The 19,356-nt window shown below is 36.5% G+C and overlaps 1 protein-coding gene across 4 annotated transcripts in view; it reads left to right on the forward strand.

Annotated features, from left to right (window-relative positions):
• Window positions 1-19,356, forward strand: part of KIAA0232 (KIAA0232 ortholog) — a 63,894-nt gene that overhangs the window by 16,078 nt on the left and 28,460 nt on the right. For 2 of the 4 annotated variants that reach the window (XM_053939967.1, XM_053939964.1), the window contains exons 2-3: window positions 523-1,026; window positions 15,144-15,281. In XM_053939967.1, coding sequence (XP_053795942.1) covers window positions 796-1,026; window positions 15,144-15,281 — 369 coding nt within the window. In that variant the 5' untranslated portion in view covers window positions 523-795. Of the gene's footprint in view, window positions 1-522; window positions 1,027-3,957; window positions 4,204-14,900; window positions 14,972-15,143; window positions 15,282-19,356 lie in introns of those variants that run through there. The other 2 variants (XM_053939965.1, XM_053939966.1) reach the window with 2 other exon arrangements.

Genomic DNA, 19,356 nt, shown 5'->3' on the forward strand with positions numbered 1-19,356 from the left:
GTAGTGCCTATTTAGTAGTAGGATTTATGAAACTCCCGATCAGATGAATTTCATTAATTCAGTGTTTTTTTTAAAAAAAACACTTCTATTCCAGAAATGGGTATCACTGCAAAACAGTAGGATTATATTGTCTTCTAGTGATGCAAAATATGCAGTCTTTATTCAAACTAACATAGATTTTTTTTTAATGAGTGGGGTTTTTTAGCTGATAGTGGAAGTAATAAAATCTCAGCTTTCCCATAAAGTTAGGTCAGACATACATTTCAATAAACAGATTAATTGTGAAGTCTTTGATGAAAGAGTCTCTCTTCCTACAGTAAAAAGTACCTTTTCTAGAAGTCACTTTTAAACTTGTAATAATTCCTGTCACTCTTCAAAATAACACTGAGTCGATGTACTATACGTTTGGAGTAAGCAGTGTGTAAATGACTGCTTTCTACTTTGGGTGTTTTTTTTCACTGTTTAATATTATTCATGTATGGATACATATTGTCACAACTTATCATTTTTTCCTCTTTATAGGTCCTGCTGGGGACTTGCATCTGGCCTCAATGTGAAATTAAGGTAGAAAAACACATCTACATATGTGTTTGCTATTAGGATTTAGTTTATTCACTGGTCATGCCTGAAGAGTGATGTTCGTCTCTAGTCGGCTAACAGCCAGGAAATATAAATGATTGTCCTAGAAGTCAAGCCTCTCTCCTATTTACTGGAGTGAAAATCACCTCCAGATATCGACGGAAAATCAACTACAGAAAATGCTTCACGTTATAAGGATGCCAACCACCTAGATTCATGCGCCCTATCTGTACAGTTGTTGTGGATGGTTTGCCATCTGAAAGCTCCTCAAGCTCTTATCCAGGCCCTGTATCTGTTTCTGAAATGTCTCTGCTACATGCTTTGGGTCCAGTGCAGACCTGGCTGGGACAAGAGCTAGAGAAGTGTGGCATTGATGCCATGATTTATACTCGGTATGTCCTCAGTCTTCTGCTGCATGATAGCTATGACTACGACCTGCAGGAACAGGTATTTACATATTTTAGATGTTGTCCAGTGAAAGTGAGTTTTTGTACCAGTTATGTTTTGTGTATTATACCTGGGTATGCTTCAGTTGGGGGGGTGGTTGTCTTTAAGTGTGTGGGTGGAAGGAGGGTATAAGCCACAGTGGAGTCAGATTTGATGGGTGAACTGAGATTAAAGTAGTTAGGTTGCTGTATGGGCAATTACATTAAACAGTGTTTTCACATGGCTACAATTGATATAAGAATTGTTAACTCTGGAATATCTCTGTCCTAAATGGAGACCATCACTACTTGTGATTAGAAGCTTAATTTCATATTGGAACATTAGTAAATGAATGTAATTCTTGTAAACTGTGTCAAATTGCCCAGCTTCACAGTAGTCTGTAGACCTCCCCATCAATTCCCATGGATTTCATGTTGTGCTATTTTCAGTAAAGAATAAACACCCTTCAAATATCTTTTAGTCTTCAGGTATTTGAAATACATTATTATACATACATTATTCATTTATTCTAAAATAATGTTAATGCTGAGTGCTGATAAAAAGCATGCAAGAGAGTTGTGACCCTAGAACATACTGTTCAGTCTCAATACCTTTTTTCTTTTTTTTTTTCTTTTTTTTTTATTTGTCTGCATAATGAACCTGTATAGAAATACTTTTAATAGTGGAGTTTTATGGATTCAGGACTCAGAGAAATTACAGTGTTTTCAGAAAAGGCTGTTGATGCTGTTAAACATAGACTTTGTCTAAGAAGGTGGCTATGGTGACAGTGGGAAGGAAGAAAAGCAAATACCTATTATTTGATACCTTAATTATTAGTCCTTTTTCATTACTTTTGTTTTGGTTATACTTCAAGCATTGTTGCCTAACTGCTTCAGAAATTCCATTGTCACCTAGTTTATCTTTTTAAAAATCCAGCAAGAGCAGAGCAGGTTATTGTGAGATAGATGTAAGTGTAACTGAAGAACAAAAAAATTCATGTCAGATGCTGTCAGTGTTTGAACTTTTAGCAACCATTACCGTGCATAAAAGCCTTCATGCTTCCCTTGTGCAAACCAGAAAACTTGTATCTGTAAAACTTGTTTTGTTTCTTTTTTTTTCAAAAGTGTATCTGGCAGCAGTAGGTGACATCAGCAACAACCCTATGATTAATAATAATAATAATTTAAAAAACCCAGTGTAAGCACTTTCTGGAATGTATCTTAACATGTAGGTCTTGGTCAGACATGAATAGCTGTATTTTAGAAGGGGGCAGAAAAAGATTCCAAAACCTGTTTGAAAGGAGCATGTGGGATGAGGACACTAAAAATGAAACCAATTGAAACCACGTGAGAACTTGAGGAGCTTTAGAGCTCCTCGATGGGGGAAATGAAGATGTGTTTCTTTTCAGGCCATTTCAGACCACAGTCATAAATTTGAAGTTGCTACTGTGATACTTCAAATTACTGAAGTACCAAAATTAGTTTTCTTTTCATCAGGCTTTTCAATAAGCAGGGTAACTATATTATGAAAATCTTATTCAGTTTATTTCTCATTTTGATACTTTAACTGAATCCTTTGTGGGTTTGATAACAGAGCTTTTAGGAATATGTCTGTTCTTTTTCCAAGTTGATTATCTGAACCTAATGAGCCAAAGGGAGAATACCACATGCTGACAGGGTAGCCAAAACCTGTGTTGCTGAGTGGGTGCTGTGGTACCAATGTACAGGATGTCTTCTGAACAACATTGGGCTTTGAAGCTGGAAGATTTTTTTCCACATCCTCCAATTTGATCCTGTTTATAACGTACTTTTACTGCATTTGTTTGCCCTACTTCAAATAACCCTTTTCTAAGTTTTGAGACTTAATATCAATTTAGTTTTGGGATTATATTCTGTAGTAATGATCAGCTGCACCTGTTTAGAAACATACTGCTCCCTAATTCCTTTTTCAGATAGCTTAGTCTGTAAAGCCTGCAAGTACAAGTTTCTAACATAGAAAATTGAGGAAATATTTAAATACATGTGTTATGTTATTTATTTATTACTGTTTTTTTTTTTTTGCTTGTTACTTACTGGTTCTTTGTATCACTTGACATTTTAAATTAGTTTTGGTTTGGTGAAGTTATTCAGAAACAAGAAAATCTTTACTCTAAACCATGTATTTACATATAAGCAATTTCAATCCAGTTTTGGTGATTTGTACAACATTAAGACAAAGGGGAAAAACATATACTAGTGTTGTTTACAAGGAGAAGTCAAGGAAGAGAACAGGAATTAAATACCTAATTGAGAAGTAATTTAGGCGTAAAATACTTAGAGTTACTGAGCTTCTTTATCCCAGATTAATTCCCATTGAAGATTTGGTCCTTGGCATCTCAGGAATTTTTTCTCCCATGTGATTCCTTTAATTCTTAAGAAAGATAAGAGAATTTCCACGGAAAGAGCTATTCTCAATAGTGGGCTTATTGCAATGATTCCTCTCCAACTTAGAGGACAGCTACAAAAAGGACTGAAGCAGTCTATTCACATGGAGAAAACAAGGGACAATAGGTACATGTTGCACTGGGAGCAGTTTCATCTGGATATGAGAATTCTTTTTCTGTTTTCTTGTAGTGAGAACAGTCATTCACTGGAACAACCTCCTCAGGGATGTGATAGAATCCCTGTTGCTGGAGGTTTTTGAGATGCAGTAGGGTGCTAGATGGTCTTGTTTAGTTTCCTTTTCCCTTGGAAGGGTAGACCACATGATTTTTTGAGGTCCCTTCCAGCCTGAGCTGTTATGTGATTCTGTGATTCTTTGCTTTTAGAACTCTGTTTTTGAGGATAGTGAGTAGCCATTCCTTTTTCCTCAAAATAGAGCAGTGGCTTCTGTTTAGAGCAGGTTACAAGGAATGTGTAGTCTCACAATGGGATTATGCATAGGAACAATTCATTGCAGTTTGCTTTTTTGGGGAGTGGGAGTGAAGAGGACTAATTTAGGAAGTCTTAATCATATGGACATTGTCATATTCATTAGAAATGTTATAGACTGAAGTTAAGATGGTCATTAAGGTCTTTCCACCTCAGAGTGTTGATGGTATCATTAGCACTGTTTTAGTTGCTTCAGGGAGCCTCCTTCAGTGCTTGCTTTATAGTGTTCTGGTGTCATCAAGTGTAGCAGGGAAATGGAACTCTGAAGTCTGGACTGAGGTTCTGTCAGGTAAGTACAAAAGATTTAGTATTGAAAATAAGTAATAAAACCCATTCCCAACCTTACTAGGCATACACAGCTATTTAAGATATCACTGTTGTCACGTTATAAGCCACTTCTGTTTACAGTTAAAGTAAGAATTGCAAAGGAATATGGGAATCTTGATGGACAATGAGAATCTTGATTGATTAGATCTTCAGGGTTATTTTTACAAACAAGCAGGATGTTCCCTTCTACTCTGTTAGTAATATTTAATATGTGGGTTTTGGTCTTGATTCTGATGCAGTCTTTTGTGGGTTTCTCCAGTTTTACTCTGGTGCAGGCTCATGTGGCTTTCTCCAATATTATCTTTTCTTGTACAGTGAGCTAGTTTGATGTCTGGATAGAAGATAAGACTAAGGATGTGTGTGTGGGGGGGGTTGTGTTGGTTTTCATTCCTCTTGATTTGTATGTGTGTGAGGGTGGCTTTGTGTTTTGTTTTGGTTTGTTACTGGTGTTACATCTATGCCTTGCCCAATTAGAATGGTCTTTGTTGGGTATTATTATATGGATTCAGGCTCAGTATCACAAAATGTTAGATTGGTAAGTCATGAATTTCCAGAGAGTTCATAGCAGATTTTTGCAAGTACAGAAAACATAGGTGGAAGTAAAACCATAATACACTGCAACCAAATTTTACTGGAATGTTTGCAATTTCTATTCTGGCTCATTGGCTTAAACTGAAATAGCTATTAAAATATTGGGAAAATTTATAAGCCAGTATGTTTTGCCCAGCTGTATTTTGAAGGAATAGAGCATTTCCAAGAAAGCAATCTTGTTTGTGGTAAATTGTACTGTGGCATGAGGGTCTTCAGGACTGCTATGGTTATACATGTGTTATTCATACCTATCAAGAATTACTATCAAAAATTCTCTAAATATACACACTTTAAATGCATGTTGGTTTGTTTTGAAATACTCAAGTACTGAAGGTAACTTAGTTATTGTTGGCACCTAGAGCACAATTCTTATCCAAGCCATACTTGCTACTTTTGGAAATGAGTCTAAGACCTCAAGATGTAAAAGTTCTTAAGAAGTACTTCGTTCCGACTGTGTACTCCTTTTTTTTTATTTCCCTCTCCCCTCAGGTTTTTTTGGCAGCAATGATACTGTGATGGGAGGGCTTAAATGGGCGGAAGTAGGAGACTCTTTGGGATTTTTTTTTCCCAGTATTGACTGATAGAGTAGAAAATACAAAGATAGTATGAATTGGGTTTGTATGTTTTCCTTGATTCCTGTGATATAGTTAATAGAAATAGTTTTGAGGATTTTGTGGCTAGTTGAGGTTTGTCCTATCAGAAGACAAGTAAGGATTTCAGTGGTAGACTTGCCCTTTTTTTCCTACAATCGGAGATGTTGCTTGTGTACCATCTTTCTAGAGAACAATTCTCAAATTGATTTACACATATATTAGATGTCTACAGGGCCTAAAGATTACTGAAGAAATCTCTTGACCATGCTATATAAGATATTCATTATTTAGATGTGTTAGGGAGTTTACTTGGTTCAGTTTGGTTTGGTTTTTTTTTGAGGCCTATCAATGGTCTCTTCAGAATGTTTGGAAATCACTGGTATTTTGTGCTGAGATAGATTACTTTTTAGTCACTTTTGGTCCATTAAGGAAAACCTCATAAAATTCGTGTGGATTTACAGACTGTTTGATGTAAGTAAAGTGCAGAATGTTTCTGTCAAGTATACATGTTCTTGCCATTTGCATTTTATTACTGAATTTACTTACTTTGGATAAATTAAGCAGAAAATCATGAAATTGCTGTTAAGTTTTTAACTTTTGGAGACCCACAGAATTGCTATTGGTGGAGATCTGAACATTGTGAGGCAGCCTTTTGACTTCATGCTGGACTAATTTTTGATCAGAATACCTTGCTCTTAGTTTCCTAGTGGCAAACCAGCTAGGTGCTTTTAAGATTTTATTGTTGTTTAAATGCTGATTAAAAACATATTTGTAGATGCATGTGTTCTCAAACCAGTTTATGATACAGTAAATATTGCATTAAGATAGTATAATCTGTGTGAAGCAGAAGGCATTGCCTTAAAATATACTTTGTGTGAAACATTATTTCATTGATCGTTCTTTATACAGCATTAAAATCAGTGTTCTATGTTATATCTTTCACATACTAATTGTAAGCCTAACTGATTTTGAATATAACAAATTTATGATTTAGAGCTATAGATTTGTTGCTGTAGACTGTTCTGCCTTTTGGAGCGATAGAGCCTTTATTAAAAAAAAAAAACCACAAAAAAAACACCAAAAAAAAAAAAAAAAAAAAAACAAAACCAAAAAAAACCCAACAAAACCTAACCCCAACAGCTAGACACTCTGAGATAAAGGCTTTGTTTGTAAGCCTTTGGTCATGCAGCAGGAAGATCAAAATGCATTTGTTATGCATGCTTTCCATATCAAGTTCTCCCATTGCTTTTGATCTACTTCTTTCAACTTGTTTTTGGAAGTTAACAGTTTTTTTCTGAACCTCAAAAATAAAAATCCTTTTTATTTTTTTCTTAAGATGATGTTTTCCTAACTCTCAGAATTAATTGGCTATTGCACTACAAACTATGTACTTTTGTGCCAGGTTGAGAATTTTGCTTTTGATTTTTCAATTTTTAACAAGGAGGCATTTTGCAGGTAGACTAATTATTTGTAGACTGATTTGGAATAGTTCCTTTCAGGTAATCTTTTATATGGAGGCATAAAAAGTCTTCAGAATGATAGTTACACTTCTGCTGACTGATCATAGTTTTTATTCTTGCTTTTTCATAATTTTCACTTATATATTTAAAGTCCAGAATGTAGTTTTCTTTTTTATATTAAGAAGAGAGCAGCAGAAGAGACACCTCAGCCCATATGTGATGTATTTCAGAGCTTTACCTTGTGGTTTTAAGTCCATAAATGATTTTGGCCTATCCCTCTGCCCTGGGATGGGGTCATCATTGCCAAATATAATCTATGTTTGGCTTGCGTGTGCTAATGACACAGGACACTTTGGTGACTGAATTTGGGATGCACTTCCTGGCTTCCCAGATCCAGTGGAATGTGCTGTTAGTTCTCCTGCCATCCCATATTAACCCAGTAGAGGGACCTGATGTCTGGATTTATATTCTAGTAATAGATACTAGTTTTTCCCCATGTATATTTTGGGTGGAAGAGGATGTGGGGTTTTATATGTGTCTTGTGTTTTTGTATGTCTCATCCATAGAGAGGAGGAGAAATGAAGATTTGGTCCTGTACACTCCACTAACCATGTGTTAAATGTTTAATGTCTGGCTGGTATGCCTATTTGACAAAAATAACAATGCTGCTTCTAGTATAATTACACCTATTCTTTTATCATCCCTAAAAAATACTTTTGGGTCACTCAAACACATTTTTTGATACTGCATTACAATATGCAGAGTGGGTTCAGCTGCTGTAGGGAAACACAGTGTGACTGCTGTACACAAGTGTCAGTAAATTTCAAAGTTCACCAGCAACATGTAGAAATAAGTGTCTTGAATGCAAAGCATTTTCTGTTTAGTTTGTATTTGTGTTGCTGCTTATTAAGCTGTATAACAGTCCTGTAGGAACAATTTTTTAAATTTTCTGACCGTAGTTTTTTAGTCAGTACCCCAACGAAGTATGTAGATTTCGAATTGTGGGAATCAGTGTATGAAGAAAAGAATAGGTAGGAGGGGGAACAAGACTTTTAGCTCTACTTTTTTATATGACTAATTTGAAATCCTTAGATTACTGAAATGTATGTTTACAGCAATGGGAATAACACCCTTCTTCTTCCCATACATAAATATGCAAACTGAAGAAAGGACCAATTAATAATATTTAGAAAATTGTACTATATCTTGAAATTAATATGCCCATGAAGCTTATTCATGCAAAAGTTAAAACCACTTTCTAAAAGCTCAGATAACTAAGTTTAAAGTGGATTCTTTTTCACTTAAGCAATGGAAGATGCCTGAAATGTCTTCACTGTAAAAGCATGTGGCTCAGGAAATGTATTTATTGAGTTTTAGTTGTCATTTGTCTTGTTAATTGTGCAGTAATGGATCTGTTCTGTATTTCTGTGTCCAGTGACTGTTATATACAGGACAGGTTTGGAGTATCATGGACTGTGAGTTTGCATTCTGTACTTCGTTTTAGGGGTGGAAATTGCGGTGGCAGGGATTGGAGCTCAGCAGCAGGCTCACAGGGGCTTTGTATTTGTGCAAACTGTACAGGTTCCAGGGCAGTCAGCTTCAGCTTGTGTGTTAGTGCAGAAGAAAAGCATTCATTCTCAAGGACTGTGCTTATCTGAGAAACTTTATTTCCACACTCTCTGCTGTGTTTGTATTGGTGTTGAGCTGCTCGTTCCTTTTTTATGAAGTTGTGACTGCTAATGTATTCTCACAAAGGCTTACATAATACAAAGCAGAGATGGAAGCTCAAGTGCCAGGTTGGTGAGTCCTCCTAACAGTCAGGATTTCTTTGCAGCCACCTCTGTGCTGATACAATTGTACTGTTTGGATTCCTGGGCATAATTGAGATACTTCCTTGATGTTCTTCGGGTATATGTCATTGCATGACAGTACACTTGCCACGTTTCTCCAAGCATAGATACGCACTGCCTATATTCTCTGAAAGCAGATGATCACAGTGGTCTGTGATGCTTTCCACACAACTTTATCTTTAAAGCGAAGAAAGCAACCATAAATGTTATGAAATAACTTCTCCAGTCATGACATGCCCCTTTCAGACACCTTGACTCTGTAGTGACAGTTTCTGTTGAGTTCCTGGCTTTCTTTTCTGCAGTGTAAGTCAGACGTGTAAGTAAAATGATGCCTTTGTAGCTCTAGCTATAGCCTTGCTAAATTTTCTTCTTTTCTGCTTTTACTTTAATGGGAAAAGTCTAAAGGCAGTCTGCTCAACAAGCTTAAGATTTTAACAGATGCAGCATTTGCATGTTCTCTCATTCTTTGGAGTGGGTGTGACAAATTTCTTCTTAGTTTTAGCCTAGAAGTAACTTCTAATTCGTGAACATCACATAGACTGCCCTTTCAAACTGGTAGGATTATAAGCAAAAGTTTATAATTGACAGAAACTCAAATTACAGGATTTTATATTTGGATTGATTAGTTTTGATAAGTAGAATTCTTCCCTGCCTGCCATCAGTCCTGAGGTCATAGCAGTGCATGTTGTGATCTGCTACATTATCAGCTGTTCTGTTACAGTCTGGCTGCAGGGTTATAATGTCCTGGTTGGGACATCTGGGAAAGAGGTGACTGTAGTGGCTAGGTGGTTCTGTGGTTTTTCATTGTAAGTCTAAGATTAATTCTTTCCATGATAATACCTGGATTTGGAGTTCTTATCTAACATTAAAGAACGTTTCCCAGTCCTCTCTATTCTGTGTTTAGCAGTGCTTTTTTGCCATGGAGAAAACTTATGCTGCTCTCTGAAATGTACTCTTCGTCTGCATTTCCTTGGGGCATATTAGCTGAGTTTGAGCCAATGTTCTTGTGTTTTCTTCTGAACTGTCTCACCTATGTATAATCTCTTTATCTTTGTCTCAGTCTGAGGCAGCCTGTAAGGAATGTCTAAGCTGATCCTAGCCCACCAGACTTTTCTTAGTATTTATAATAAATCTCATTGTGAAAGGTATCCATCACTGTGGCTTTAAGCAATCTATTGGATTTTTTCCTGAATCTCAGTTCAGTGGAAACATTTTTCAGGCAAGATGACTGAAGGTCTTTCTACATTGTTGAATGTAAAGGTTAAGTGCATTTCTGATCTGTTGCAATTTTTCCCCAAATCTCAATTGTGAAATCCTCTAAGAGGCAGTGGTATTCCATTTTTGATATAATTTGTCATGGAATCATTGAATGGTTTTGTTTGGAAGAGATCTTAAAGACCATCTAGTTCCTAGCCCCTGGCCATGGGCAGGGATTCCTTCCACAAGACTGGATTGCTCAGAGCCCCATCTAGCCTAGCCTTGAATACCTGCAGGAAGGGGCAGCCACAACTTCTCTGGGCAACCTTTTAAGTGTCTTATAACCCTCAGAGTAAGGAATTTTTTTTCTAATATCTAATATAAACCTGCCTGCCTTATTTTTAAAGACATCCCCCCTTATGCTGTCTCTCCATGCTCTTGTCAGAAGTCCCTCCTGAGCTCTCCTGTAGGCTTTTCACATACTGGAGGGTGCTTTAAATCCCCCTGGAGCCTTCTCTTCTCTAGGGTGAACAACCTAGAACTCTGTCAGCCTGTGATCATAGCAGAGTGTTCCAGCCCGCTTGTGGCCCTTCTGTGGACTCAGTTCAACATGTCCCTCTCATGTTGGGAACAGACCTGGGATGTAATACTATTGGTGGGGTCTCATGAGAATGAGAGGGTCAGAATCACCTTCCTTTGCCTGCTGGCCACACTGCTTTGGATGCAGCCCAGGACACAGTTGTCCTTCTGGGCTGTGACTACACATTGCCAGCTCATGTTCAACTTCTTGTCAACCAACAGCCCTTTTCTTTGGGGCTCCTCTTGATCCCTTCTCTGCCCAGCCTGTATTTGTGTTTGGAATTGCCTCAACTTGGATGGAGTACCTTGCTCTTGGCCTTGTTACCTTCATGAAGGTAACACAGGCCCACCTCTCAAGCCCGTCAAGATTCCTCTGGACGGCATCCCTTCCCGCCAGTGTGCCAGCCACACCGCACAGTTCGGTGTCATTGGCAAACTCGCTGAGGGAGCACTTGATCCCACTGTCCATGTCACTGACAAAGGTGTTAAACAGTACCAATACAGACCCAGAGAAACACTTGTCACTGGTCTTCACTTGAACATCAAGCCATTGGCCAAAACTCTTTGAGTGTGACCAATTCCTTATCCACTGAGTGGTACATGTGTCAAATCCATGTCTTTCCAGAGGCAAGGACAGTGTCACAAGCTTTGCACAGGTCCAGGTAGTTGACATGATTTACTCTTCCCTTACCCACCAAAGCTGTTATCCTGTCATAGAAGGCCATGAAATTTTTCAGGCATGATCTGTCCCCAGTAAAGCCATGGTGGCTGTCACCAGTCACCTCCTTATTTTCCATGTGCTTTAGTACACTTTCCAGGAGGATCTGTGCCACGATCTTGCCAGGCACAGAAATGACACTGAGTGGCCTGTAGTTCCCTAAGTCTTCCTTTTTTTTCCTTTTTAAAAACAGGTCATGTTTCCCTTTCTAATGCTGCCATTTATGTGGATCATGAATCTCATAATGTTTTTATTTCAGTTGTATTGCAAGGTGTCATGTTTGTTTTCTTATGGATAGTAGATATTTCTCTTTACAGCAAATGAAAGGAGAATCACTATCAAACTTGCTGGTTTTTTTTTCCTTCTCCAATTTCTTCATAGTTTAGACAGAAGTTGCTGCTTTTACGTAATTGAATACAATAAACCATTTCAAAATCTTCCTAAAATTTGTGCCTGTATCTTAATTTAAAGTTGAATTAAGCACTCAAAATACTGGCTTTCTCGAGGCACCATTAGTGTGAAGAGTACAGATACTTCATCAATGTTTCTTTAGCCATATTTATAGTTATTAAGTTATTCTTGTCAGGAAACTGCACTTCCAGTGTCTTCATGACTGAAGATCTCTAATGAAATTATCTAGTTACGTAGTAGGTAGGAGATAGTAGGACTCTGAAGAGTAGAGGTTTAAATAGTAGTTTAGATCTACAAACTTGGGGTTTTTTCAGTATCCAGAGGGCATTGGCTTTCTGTTGATACCTCTTTAATATTGGATGGTCATTTCTTGAAAATGTAGGTAATGGTAGTCTGGTTTGAATATTTGAACTCTGTAAGCAAAATTTTAGTTTTTCTTCTGAGTATATATACACTTTTTAAAATCTGTAAGTTCAGAGTGGCATTGCTTTTGTGAAAAGTTCAGTGACCAGTGTAGAGCTCTTGAATTAAAACAAGCATTATGTTATGATCTCTAGTTCTGGTAAGAAACATGGTAAATGAAGGCATCTAGTAGGTGAAGAGATCAGAAGTCCTTGGTTATTCTTTCCATGTGGAGGAAGTAGTCTTCATACAGAATGTTTTGCTGAGCTGTTTTCTTTCCTGTTTGTTGTGGACTTGATACTTTTCAGTCGAAGGAGTAAACCTACTGATGGGCTCCTGACTGCTGAAGACAGAGAAAAAAAGAGAGGGAAAAAAATTAAGAAACTTATTTAACTAATATAAACCATTGGGAACTTACTGGGTTGTCTTTTTTTTTTTTTTTTTGTTTGTTTGTTTGGGTTTTTTTTGTGTTTTTTTTGTTTGTTTTTTGTAAATTTAGTCATCATAAAAGAAGAGGATCACTCTCTTTGTGTCTCACCGTTCTACAAACTCACTCTCTAGCGTTTATTACATTTCCTTGTTTCTCAGGCATTTTACTGTAATATTGGGCTTTGTCACCTTTGTGTCTTTGATCCAGAATGGTTCTGATACACAAGAATTACGCCTAAGGATTTTTTTTTCTTCACTGTTCTGTAGGGTTTTATGGGTGTGGTGCTTGATCGGTCTGCAGAAGGTGTAAGATCCTCAATAACGTAGGCTATATCCAATACATATAAAGTGCTGATAAATACTGTCTTTTAGATGAGGATTTTAAACTGCAAAACTTTGTGTGGAATAGCTGTAATCCATGGTGTTTGCTAGTCTTGTGAAACCTGAGGCTATAAAACTCATGAGTTTGTCCAGGAAAAAAAATCCAAACCCAAGTTTTAAACTTGGCAGCCAGGTGTGACTGAAAACCATGTGTCCAAAAAATTTTTTTGTGTGTATTGTATAACGAGGTAGAAAGAAAATGAGAATTCTATCAGAGCTATGTCCTCAATCGCTGCATCCTTAAAGACAAGCCATGTTGTTCCCAGAGTGCACAAACTCACGCACTCTGGAACGAGGGATGACACCATGATACCACAGCTCTGGGCTGGGGGCCTGAGAGAGAATTCCATTTAGCTTCCCTTCCCCCTTTAAAAAAGAGATTTTTCAGTTTTTAAAAGTTGAAAACTGTCAAAGTTTGTAGACAAGTGACGGATATTTTTCAAATTACATGTGTGAAGGACTGAATGGAATGCTTTATAAATTTCTGTGAGCATGAAGGTTCTTGCTGCTCTGCTGACAGATAGTTGGTAAAGCTGTGATCTATCAGTACAAAGCAAACCTTTGTTAGCATAGAGAAAAACAGTAATACATAGCATTCTGGGAATGTTTTCCTACTGCAGATGTTGTCTTTGTGAACTTTCCACATAAAATCAGAATAAATGAAGTTAACCCAGTGCAAATTTGCTGGTATACCTGGATCTTCACCCACACAAATGGGCCTGTATTTACTTATTTGCAGCTGTGCCCATGTGAATGAGCTGGAGGAGTTTTGGGAGCTGGTGGGGAGTACTTGGTTCTCATCAGTTTGTTTTCTTTCCCATGAATATTGGGAAGAGTTAGAGCACTCTACAGCCTTGTTGTATAAAGAAATGTATAAACTGCAGTTTTGAAAAAGACTTAATTTTTTTTTTTAATGAATTGTAGATACGCACAGTCTTTTAAACATATTCTCTGATTTTTTTTTCTTATTCTTTTCTATTATTTCTTTTGTTAGTCCTTCTAATAACAGTACAGTAGCCTGCTCAAATTTTTGATTTGAAGTGAATCACAAGCACCTTGCACAAGTGCTAGGAAAATCAGAGTGACTGGTAGCTTTTTGTTCTTTCAGCACTAAATGCAGTTCTCCAGTTTTGGTGCTCAAATAAGACTTTAAGCAGTAAATCCAGCAAATTGCTCTGCTCCTTCACGTGAAGTCACAAATGGCAGCCCTTCGTTGGCTGCTTCTGAAGATGATTGGTCTTTCTTAGCCCATATTTTTTCCCATCTTGTTCTTTGATTGCACAGGGGCAATTATTTGCACTGACAACTTGTTTTTACTTTGTTTTAAATCCATGGGGAATTAGGAATTGTTTTAAATGAGGGTAGGCCATAGCCTGGTTTTCTTTGGAAGCAGTAACAGATACATTGAAAAGGTTGAAACAGGTCAGCTGAAAAGTATCAGATGTTTGTGGATCTCTCTGAAGAACATTATTTTAGACAAGCGTGCATTTTAAGATATTAAAGACTATTTTACTGATAGCCAAAATATTATTTCATGAGATGAATATGGGAAATCATATGTATGTATGTAAACAGACAGCAAAGAACAAGCAAGTCTGGTAATAAATTTTATAAATTCTGAAAAGCCATATAATAGGGATGTTACATATCTTCAGATGATTGCATATAATACAATAGCATTCTACTTTGATGTTATTGTTCTTCATCGTTCTTACATGTATTAGAAGCCAACCCCACCTACTCACCCTCACTTCTCAATTACTTGAATTTTCTTCTGAAACAGTTCAGGTTTATTTTATGATAGATCCTGCTATCTCTATCTGTAATCATGTTCATTTTAGCACTGAGTTGAAGGCTTCAGGATCTAACACTGCATTTCCTTCTTCTGGCTTGTTTAACTTTCTCTTAAGTTTGATCTTAACACAGAACTACTTGCTTTTCATTCTTATTATTTCAGAGGTCAGTGAAACTAACATACTGTAAATTACAGTAATACATTCAACCATAAGTTGGCCATAAAATTGCCTTTGTGGATATAGTTTGCAAAAATTGGAAAATATTACAGTGAAGTGTGAGTTGCCTCCATGTCCTGTGAAAGATGCATGTGCTTTTCTGAATAGTAAGTGCAAGTTCTATGTAATCAAACTAATCTTTAATTTGGTAAAAAGTAGTTTTTAGCAGATAGAAAGGGGTTGGTTTCATTTTGCACAGTATGTTATTTGTAGTCCTGCTCTGCTATAGTACCAAGATATTAATGTATTTAAATAATGTAATTTCTTATTTGATTTTAGGAGAATGACATCTTCCTGGGCTGGGAAAAGGGAGCTTACAAGAAATGGGGAAAGAGTAAGAAAAAGTGCTCTGATCTAACACTAGAGGAAATGAAAAAGCAGGCTGCTGTCCAGTGTCTTCGCTCTGCTTCTGATGAAGTAAGTTTGGACTATTTAATAGATTCTTAAGGCTTTATGTCTTTCTTTGTTCTAGGTATATTTTGCTTGTGATGCTTATATTTTAATTTGTGGCTTCTTAAAGTGCTAGTTTGCCAAGAGTTCTCCAAGTATTCTTCGGTTTTATTTAGTAAATTATGAAATTGGTGTATGTTTGAATGATTTCACAAGAGATTCCGTACTATGTAGTGTCATGCTTTCTTTTCTGTAAACCCTTTCCTATTCTTGTCAGGGGCACCAGTTTGAGTTGCAATTACCACAAAGCTTTGCATAAATGTAATTCTAAGAATTCTAAGTTGATTCTGTGTTGTGTGTGGATAGAAAGGACTGGAGTATGTGGGCAGAAGCCATCTTGCTCTGTGCATGCAACATGTGTAATCCAGAATTCCTAAATAAAAAGCCATGTACAGTAGCAAATGTTCACTTTCCAGGTTACATGATTGAGTGGAAGTGGAATTGAAGTGCACTGACTAGAGCAGGTGAGGAGAGGTGAAGGCAGCAGGTTGAAGGAAGATAGCAGAGGCAGCAGATGTCATGTAGTTGAGCAGAAAAGTGGACAAAGGGAGAGGCAGTTGAAGGCAATGTTTAAAAATAAATAATTATCTGTAGCACAAGTTAAAGGATGCTCTCCGGGGAGATTTTTCAGACAGCAAAAATGAGAAACTGTATTTTTAGTTTACAGAACTATAAATACTCTGACACTGTCATTACTGTAAGAAGAAACTACCTCACCCATGCAGTCTGGTTGTGTTACTGCTCTACACACCTTCCTAGTCATAGCTTGTGCCTGCACAAGCATTTGGGTAACCACCCAAATGGACAACTGGTTTGGGAAAATGAATCAGTTTCCTGATATTAACCTAGTTGGGGCAGAGGAAATGTTAACCCAGAAAGGTTTCCTGGTCAGATTTGTGGCACAGACACTTGTGCCAGCAAGGCTGTGGAAAAGTAATCAAGGAAGTGGGGAAGATTTGGTGATTATTCCCACCACCTTCAGCAGCATTACCATCATGTTCTGGCTCACTGTGAAGCTACTTGAGTATTTGTTCAGTTACCAAATTGCTAAATGACTTACTGGGAGATTTCTGACCTCTCATTTTCCCATTACTTATTATCCTAATAAAGTGATGGAAAGTACAATTTTATTGGTAATTTGCTCTGCTCTCATAGTTACAGAATATTGAGGTCAGCACGCCAACTAGCATAGAAGTTAATTTGAATATGAAGCAAATACAGAGAAATAATTGCAAGAAGTAATGTCTTTCTTGAGGATATGTTTTTCTTTGTATACTCATTTTATGAACAGTAAAATGTAGGTCTCATACAGGAATACTGATGATCGATTCTTAACTTCAGAAATTACATGGATGCATCTCCACATAGCTGAAAATCAAGAATCATCACTTAGAACTAAATTTATATATAGAGAAATTCAGTTGCAGAGCAAAAGGAAGGAGGTGAATTTATAAATAATCTTTAATAGAGAAGGGAAGAAAATATTCAACTACATTTTTGAAAGAATAAAACTACATGAGATCTGAAAGGTTGAAAAATAACTTCACCTTTGACCTCTGTCATGTTGTCAAATTTTTATTGTTCAACATTAACCTATAATCTGCAACCTGTAGACTTATTTCAGAGCTATTTTGACTCCTGTTGCCTACTCAGACAATTAAGCTTGCACATTTTTTGTCATTAATGAAATTGCAGGTCATAATTTTTATAAGGTATATTCAAACACAGAATTGCACCTTTAAACCTTTTAAAAAAAGTTTCTACTTAAAGCTGCTTTGTAGGTAGTTTAACACATGCATTGCATGAAAGAAATACAAGCTTTTTATTTCTTCCCCCAGAATTAAAGGGAAGCGTGATCCTGCTTAAATGCTAGTAATACTTTAAAGTAACTTGTAAGATATGTGTTTCAAAAATCAGAAATAAAAGATTTGTTGGGTTTTTCGTATTTAAGTTTGTGTGCTGATCTGATGGGAATAATGAATAGATTTTTGGCTGTGAAAGATAATGTTGAAATAATGTTTCTGCTGAGGCATTCAAGCTGCTCCATATAATTTCACGGTTTCATCTCTACAAAAAGATAAAAAAAACTCTGTGAATTGTAGATTGGTTGTGTGTAATGAGTATTTATAAAAGTTGTTGGGATACAAATAAATATTTTTTTCCAGTGCCACTTGAATTTTTAAAAATAGTTTTCTGAATAATCTGAGAAATGTTTACCTGTGTGGTTTTTTTTTTTTTTTTTTTTTTTTGGTTTTTTGGGTTTTTTTTTGTTGTTGTCAGATGAGGTAGATGTGTTCATTAGGATGTTCTCTTTTTGCAAGTGGCCTGATAAATAATCCACATGGGCAGTTATGGAGTTTGTTTATAGTTTTGCTTACCTTCTGTGATCTGTTTGAAAAAGTAGATGGATGCAGAAATGCCAGTTTGCTCACATGAATATGGAACACTTGCTCTTCCAGCCTAACCTCTTCTTTCAACCTTAGTATTGGAGTAAAACAAGCAAGTTTGAGCCCCTTTATTGGGAAAGGGGAAATTGGAAAAGAGTCTTAGTGGATTTCAACTTAAATATATTTAAATAAAATTGTATTTAAGTGAAGTGATTATAGTGTTTATCCTGTGTGTGTCTGTAGACAGAGTATATATACACACGTGTGTATAGGCACACACAAAAGAGCCAAAACAAGGTGACAATTCAATGTAGACCTCAGGATTTTGCAGCCTTATTGTTAGAGAAAAAAGTATGCAGAGGATGAAAAGGTAATGAGGATCAGTAGTAACTTTTGTAACTCTCATAGGAAATTACAGAGATATGGTTAAGGTAATTTTGATTTTTGCATTTAACTATTTAAACTAATAACATGTTAAGAAATGTCAGACAGTCTGCCTCCTCACCTACCAGTGACCAAAAGCCTTAAAAACTGGGTGATCACTTCAAAAAGGTGCTTGATGGAGAGAGGAAGTCATAAAATAGATTATATGAAAATTGGCTTGATAGCAGTGAGTACTTTTTTTGTCAGACTTTCATTTTGTGGTTGAAACAAGTATTTTGAAATCACCTCTTGTGGATTTTCATTTCCATTCTTAGGGTACTTCATTTATACATTTATACTTCATTTATATTTTACATTCATACTTAGGTGCTTCATTTGGTAGCTTAGTTTTGCTTGACTTCTGTTCTTCCTCTTGTGTTAAAAAGAGTAATGCCATAAACCACTAATCTGAGACAGAAATCCAAGGCTCTAGTTTTAATTTTCACAGTGCTGAAAACAAACATCTGACTTGAAGAAGCCTAAGTTTTGCGTTTATTTCTTAAACATTTCCTACATTGTAGAGAACGAAGAGTCAGAGAAGCTGCTCTGCCTCACTGTGTCTTTCCTGTTGTGGACTAAGTGTGTGTGTGGGGGGTGGCCTTATTCTGACAGGCACCATCTGCTATATGTAGGAATGCAAATTGTTAATATATGTACATTCTGAGGACAGCATTTTTTGTGTAACAAGCATTTTGGTGTCTCAAATTGTCTATATGTGTATGAATGAGTCTTTGGCTGCAGATGCTCTTGATGCAGTCAGGAGCAGAGGAAATGTAAGTACGTTGCAACTTGCCAAAAAATGAGACAGAATGATGGTAAGAAAGACTTAAGACAAGTACTTTAATGTAGCAATCAATTGCTATTCTTACTGTAGTTCTAAAGTTTATTTTTTCTGAAACACTTGAATAAATAGCAGTTTAAAGACATGCTGAAGAATTGCTCAAATTTTAAATAGTTTGTTAATATTGACCTTGAGTAGAGATTTTGTTTTAATTTTTATCCTGCTAAAGTATGGAAGAAATTTTAAAAGGTTGTTTTGCAGTTAACTGCTCAAGTGGGGATGTCCATTCTAATGAAACATTGGGTAAAAAATCCTAATGTTTAGGATTGGGGAATATTTATATAAAAGTCCTTTGATAAAAATAAGAAATGTTATCCTGAAGTTACTGCCTCAAATTTTAAGTTAAAACGTCTCATCTGTCAAGATTAAATAGCTTGGTGGTTAGCTTTGT

Source organism: Vidua chalybeata, chromosome 4, assembly GCF_026979565.1.
Source record: "Vidua chalybeata isolate OUT-0048 chromosome 4, bVidCha1 merged haplotype, whole genome shotgun sequence".
NCBI lineage: Eukaryota > Metazoa > Chordata > Aves > Passeriformes > Viduidae > Vidua > Vidua chalybeata.